Consider the following 6,764-nt stretch of genomic DNA (forward strand, 5'->3'; position numbering starts at 1 on the left):
TTCGTCAAGATGCAGTCCTAGATAACGTGTGGCTTGCTTCCTCTGTATGCATGTATTGTCTAATTTTAGAATTGGATTCCTCTGTAGCGTCCCTCTGAGCAGTAAATATACAGTTTTGTTGGGAGCTATTTTTAATTTATTTTCTTTGCACCAACTGTTAATTTTTTGAAGCAGTTGTGCGTCCTTTTGTCTCTAGTGCTGCTCTCGAGTTGACTGAAACCACTACGAGCAGGTCATCTGCGTTAGCCACCACACCTCTTACACTGTCGTCACTGCCCAGGGAGTCCAGCAAGGGCTCGACTGCGGTGTCCCAGAATATTGGTCCGCAGATCTAGCCCTGTGGATATCCCTTTGTTATTCTCTTGACAACCTTCCGTGTACCAGACCTCCACTCCGCCACTCTGCCTCTACAGTAATCGAGGAGGCTGTTGTAGAGGGAACCTGATAGCCTCATTTCCCTTAACCTGGCGAAGAGGGACCTGAAGTTGTCAAAAGCCCCGGCTATGTCGATTAGTATGGCGGCCACATATTTGTCGCTGATGCTGTTTGTAATTGTCAGTGCTTGGTTGACGGCGTCTTGTATTGATCTTCCTTCCCTGAAGCAGAATTGATGGGGCGTTAGGGAAAGGAGGCGTCTGTGTGATTGTAAACGATCACACAGCAACCTTTCCTGTACCTTGCCGAGAGTGTTTAAGAGACACATCGGTCGGTACATTTTGGTGTCTGTTGGCTCTTTGTCTTGTGATTTCCTGATTATTGCTACATTAGCAGTTTTCCAGAGGTTTGGAATTCTGCCTGTTAGTAGCGCTCGTTGAACATGCTTGTAAGAAAAGGTGTGATTTGTGTTACTGTTTGTTTTAATGTTTCTGAAAGTATTTTGTCTGGACCGGGTGATTTTAGGTTTTTAAGCCTGCTGATTGTCATCGCGACTTCTTCTTGCGCGGTATGGTTACACTGTCACTGATGTATGATTGCCTCATGGTCTCTCTTAGGTCAGCGTGGTGTCGCTCGTCTTGTGTGGGGTCGTCACCTGGGAGCAGCCCATTCAGGAGATATTCTGTGGTGGTTCTCCATCCTCTGGTCATTGTGCCTCATCTTGTTTTAGTGTTGACAGGTCGGTGTCTTAATTCGTTCTGTCTCTATCTTGAATGGTTGTCCCAAGATGCCGTTCTGTAGCTGGGTTTTGACAAAATTGGTCCAGTAGGCTTGCTTTGTTGTGTTTATTTGTTTTTGGTATTTCAGTTTAGCGTCACGATACAGAGCAAGTCTTATCTGTCTTTCAGGAGCTGTTTTTGCTTGTTGGCAGTACTTTCTTTTGTCCCGTGAAACCTTCCTTAGTCTTGCAGTACGGTTGTTTCTGTCCCCATCCAGTTTTTGCTCGTGGTATAGTTGCTTCCTGTGCTCTTTGTAGGACCTCTGTCAGTACATGCGTTTTGTAATCTGTACTCCCTATTCAGTATGAAAAGGTTTCATTCATTTACCACGTCAAGCACTAGCTGCCCCCTGTCGTCAGTTCTATCCGAGTTTCACAAGGGGGATTTTGCGTTGATATCAATTAGAATGATCAGCCTTTTCCTTTTTGCGTCTCGTCCAATGACTTATTTTGTCTCAGAAAGGTTCTATATCATACGAGTACTGAGCGTTAATAGACGACATGAGACATACATCCTGTCCGTCAGTTGTTTTTGCTGTGGCAATGTGTTCAGAGAAAAACTGGGTGATCTGTGTTACCACGATGTTTTTATTAACTACTATTATCGCGACTTCCGCGTTTGGTGTTCCTGCTATTATGATGCAATGTGAGGGGAGTCCTGAAATCTTCCCGCCTGACAGGTGATCTCTGCTTTTGTTTCTTCTAAGAGCCTACCTAGTTCCATTTTTACTAGGATACTGCCCTGGCAATTTAGTTGTATTACCTTCAGAAGGGATATCTAGTGAAGGAAAAACACTTGGGTGTGGTGTCTTTAAAATCCAGAAACACGCGTCCATGTGCTCTCACGAAGTCCTTGTATCCTTTCTCTAGGTTTAGGCCCTCTACCCTTCGCACACATGCCTCCCCTAGAACCTTACACAGCTCTTTGGGGTTCGTTGGCATATTTTCAACTCTTAGGATCGTCCTGCCAGTTTGTTCTGTAGTTGGGAAGCAGATTTTATCTCCGTTTTCATTCTTATTTTGTATTACATAGCGAAGAGCTGTTTGGAATATATCCTTGTTTTGTAGTCTGCTAAGCCGTGTGTTAACTTCTAAGTTTTCGTACTATACTTAATTAACGGTATTCAGCTTGGGGTCTTTGGTTGTGTCTAGTTGGTGTTTTGACTGTTTGGTTGTTGCTCCGATTTCGAGTAATTTTCACAAGAACCAATGACGAAACTACGACAAGCATACATATCAAAGAGAGGGAGGGGGGGGGGGTGAAATTGGTTGAGCACCTCCCTCTGCAAGGCAACGCCGAAGGTTCTAGGTTCGAGTACCGGTCCAGTATACCATTTTAATCTGTCACGAAGTTTTAAACCCGTATTAAATTCGAAAATATTTGACAACCCAGAGGCATCAGATTATTTATTTGTTTCCATCGTTCGTTTTGCGATACGCCGAACCTCCAGTTATAAACGCCGATTATTATTTATTATTTGTAAGTATAAGCCGCATCAGCAGACATTCATACCGATGTGGGTTCCGTCTTGTATCAGTTTGTGCTGCAATTGTATGTTTACTGTAGTCAGTTTCTTCAGCGATCTTACTCTGCAACTGCCTACATTTCTACAGCAGCAGCTTTTTCACTTCAGGTTGTACACTGTTTGTAGTCATTATGGCTTTACTTCCTAGAACTGATTCATGCTATGACTGATGGTCTGCCCCTGTTTGTTATGGTGTTACTCTTCCAGGCCGAAAGATTACATTGCCGAATCGGAAGTTTGGCGTAACTGATCCTGTATCGGAAGACCTCCGTTTTTCACAGTTTTCATTGCTATCTTGAGTCTCACATCTGTTCAATTTATTGCTGTACTGTTTTTATTTTAAATACTGTGTTGATATGTTTAACTGTGTTTCTGCATCTCTCTTCGTCTAATTGTTAACTTTGTTCTGTTTTCCTAAAGTGTTAATTTGTTTGTCTATTACAAGCTCTTCTACAGATCTTTTCCCCAAGTTGTCGAGGGAGTTCCTTAATATTTTCTTGCAGGTTGCTATCAAGTCCACGCTCTGTAGCCACTGGCCGCACCACACTAATGGAATTTGACCTGATGGCCTGTGGACTGTCTCTAACGGATGGAAGTCCTCTACCGCTTTGTCCCTCTGTCAGGCCTTGAGCCATGGGCTCGAAGTGCTGTCAGGGTCATTCAGTCTGCGAGTATGGGGCATGGCTGTTCTATCCTTGAACTTAAACTTCAGTGACGAACCTCTACCCACATCTTTGAGACCCACTCTGATGCTCCCTACACTACATCTCCAGCACCGTTTGTTCTCTGGAGGAGTCGCTCTTATGTTGCCACACCTATGCTGGAATGCTGTGGCCACTCTGGGCCTTCTGGAGGTCCAGCTGTCGGTGGTGCTTACTGGCCCAGTGGAGGTCCACCTTGCAGCAGTGTGTACTGGCCAAGTGGAGGTCCAGCTTGCGGCAGTGCGTACTGGCCCACTGGAGACCCAGATTTCAGTGGCAGGTATGGGTCTGGCGGAGATACAGGTTTCCCCAGTGGGTACGCGCCATGCAAAGCTCCAGGTTTCCCCTGCGAGTACGCACCATGCGAGCTCCAGGTTTCCCCGGCGAGAACGCGCCATGCGAAGGTCCCAGTTTCCCCGGCGAGTACGCGCCACGCGAAGGCCCAGGTTTCCCCGGCGAGTACGCGCCATGCGAAGGTCCAGGTTTCCCCAGCGAGTACACGCCAAGCGAAGCTCCAGGTTTCCCCGGCGAGTACACGCCATGCGAAGCTTCAGGTTTCCACAGTGAGTACACACCATGCAAAGCTCCAGGTTTCCCCAGCGAGTACGCACCATGCAAAGCTCCAGGTTTCCCTGACGAGTACATGCCATGCGAAGCTCCAGTTTTCCCCGGCGAGTACGCACCATGTGAAGCTCCAGGCTTCCCCGGCGAGTACACGCCATGCGAAGCTCCAGGTTTCCCCAGCGAGTACGCACCATGCGATGGTCCTGGTTTCCCCGGCGAGTACGCGCCATGCAAAGGTCCAGGTTTCCCCGGCGAGTACACGCCATGTGAAGCTCCAGGTTTCCCTAACGAGTATGCGCCATGCGAAGCTCCAGGTTTCCCTGGCGAGTACACACCATGCAAAGCTCCAGGTTTCCCCAGTGAGTTCGCGCCATGCGAAGCTCTAGGTTTCCCTGGCAAGTATGCGCCAAGCTGGGGGAACATGGAGCTTTGCATGGAGCATACCTGCTGGGTAAACCTGGAGCTTTGCATGGCATGTACCCACCGGGTAAACCTGGAGCTTTGCATGTTGCATACATGCCGGGTAAACCTGGAGCTTCGCATGACACGTACCCGCCAGGGAAACCTGGAGCTTTGCATGGCGCGGACCCACTGGGTAAACCTGGAGCTTTGCATGGCACGTACCCATCAGGTAAACCTGGAGCTTTGCATGGCATATACCTGCCAGGGAAACTAGGACCTCCGCCAGACCCATACCTGGCACTTCAACCTGGACCTCCACTGGGCCAGTACGCGCCGCTGCAAGCTGGACCTCCACTGGTCCAGTACTCGCCGCTGCAAGCTGGGACCTTCACTATACCAGTACGCTCCGCCACAAGCTGGACCTCTGTAAGGCCCAGACTGGTCACAGCATTCCAGCATAGGTGTGGCATCACAAGCAACTCCTCCAAGGAACAAACGCTGCTGGAGAAGCTGTGTTGGTAGCATTAGAGTAGGTTCCAAAAATGTGCATAGAGGTTCATCCCTGAGCTTGAAGGTCAAAGGTAGATCAACGTACACTCCATACTCGCAGGCTGACCAACCCTGAGAGGCCTTTGAGCTCATGGCTCATGGCCTGGCAGAGGGGCAGAGTGGTAGAGGAATTTCAGCCATTAGAGGCAGTAAACAGTCCGTTTGTGTGGTGCGGCCAATGGCTTCAGAGAAAGATCTACGAAGGACAACGTGTGACAGCTTCCTAGCTGGCTTGCACCAAAGGACCAGATTCTACACCCCTCCAGAGCATGTCGCCAGAAGCAATGTGGAGGCAACGTACTGCATTGGAACACTGGGAATGGGAGCAGTGTATCAAAGGTGCATAAGCAAGTGGCTTGCCACAGGTGCTAGTTCCCAGCACCTACCCTGGCATGCGGGAGCTAGTCACAGGCACAGCCAATGAAGAATACTACTCCACGACACAAACCAGATTCATTCCAACCTCAACGACTGGACATGGCCACCATGATGAATGCAGCACAGGAAGCGACGTGGAGTCAACGTATGTCATCGGAACAATAACGAACATTTTATAAATAGCGTGATGCAAACTGACGAATGTAGCTTCACTCATGAGGGTATTTTCAACCCCCACAAGAAACATTATTGGTCGGAACACCACCCACATGTCAACCATGAAAGTGGCTTTCAGGCACGCTTTGGCATGAACCTGTGGGCTGGAATCGTCGAAGGACTGCTTTTGGGCCCCGGACAAGTTGAATTCCCGCGTATCTCGTACGTTTCTTTGCAATACTTCGCCTGACAAACTAGAAAATGTTGCACTTGGTACGCGGCGACTGCTGTGGTTTTAGTACAATGGTGCCAGCATTTCTAGGGACGTAGCTTGGTCATGGAGGTTCAATGTTCTGGCCTCCACGCTCCCCGCAGTTTATTCCACTACATTTTATTTGTGGCGACACTTAAAGGAAAAAGTTTATAGTACTCCACCCATGGGTGTACATGACCTTGAACACTTTCTCTAAAGTTAACATTGCTCATATGTGTACGTACCAGCTCCGTGAAGATAAGACTCGATATCAAATGTACAGAATATAATTATTGTGTGCAGCAATTTGCAGTCTAGTGTAGCTTGCCTAGTGTGTTTTTGGTACCTCACTGGATACAGACGATGTTACTGTTTCCACTATTACTTTCTATTCACTTTATTTATGTCGTGGACGAAACGAAGTGGTTGTTTACATCTGTAAGAAGTTCATGTCACATCTTAATATTTGAATAAAGGTAACAGTAACAGCAAGAAATACACGAGAACCACATTGTGAAGTCTTGAATTGGATACAATTTTATGCTGTAACTGGAGAAAATGTTTGGCGCGAAGGCGACTCGAACTTGTGTGAATCTGCATATCGTTTCCCCTACAGCATTGCCTAACCTCACTGAGCTAACGGGACAGCAACGGCACCGCACAGAGTTCATCGTACCTCTTCTTGGCCACACTGCACGTAGTTACAGCGTTCCCAGAGCCCCATTTCGTAAATTTCTGTTAAACCTATTGGCGGGACCTGGTTTTACTAAATACACTTCTGTCTTGAACTGTGATGAGGAGTCGGGTGCCGACCGTTAGGTGCGGCATATTTTCTTCACCCTGTATATGCAGTAGACTGCGACTGCAACTGCGTATTTGCCTTTTATCTTTCCCCAGAAACGCCACGCTGATGTCTTCGTGTACTGCTTACGGAAGACCTACTTTCAGCGTGTAACTCCGCATCGTGATGTCAGAAACCATCTGTGCCGGCTGTTCGTGCCGTCGTATTTAATTTATCCGCGCACTCTACGCAGGTGTCTCCTTGCCCTCCAGCCGTCAGCTCGCGGAAACGCGTGCTCCAG

The 6,764-nt window shown here is 48.0% G+C and overlaps 1 protein-coding gene across 1 annotated transcript; it reads left to right on the plus strand.

The window, feature by feature from the left end:
* The first annotated feature begins 3,741 nt into the window (after positions 1–3,741).
* Positions 3,742–4,868, plus strand: LOC126088303 (calcium-binding protein P-like). The gene is made up of 2 exons (XM_049906434.1): positions 3,742–4,303; positions 4,345–4,868. The coding sequence occupies exons 1-2, from the start codon at positions 3,742–3,744 to the stop codon at positions 4,866–4,868; spliced, it is 1,086 nt and encodes a 361-aa protein (XP_049762391.1).
* The last annotated feature ends 1,896 nt before the right edge of the window (positions 4,869–6,764 follow it).

Source organism: Schistocerca cancellata, chromosome 6, assembly GCF_023864275.1.
Source record: "Schistocerca cancellata isolate TAMUIC-IGC-003103 chromosome 6, iqSchCanc2.1, whole genome shotgun sequence".
Lineage (NCBI taxonomy): Eukaryota > Metazoa > Arthropoda > Insecta > Orthoptera > Acrididae > Schistocerca > Schistocerca cancellata.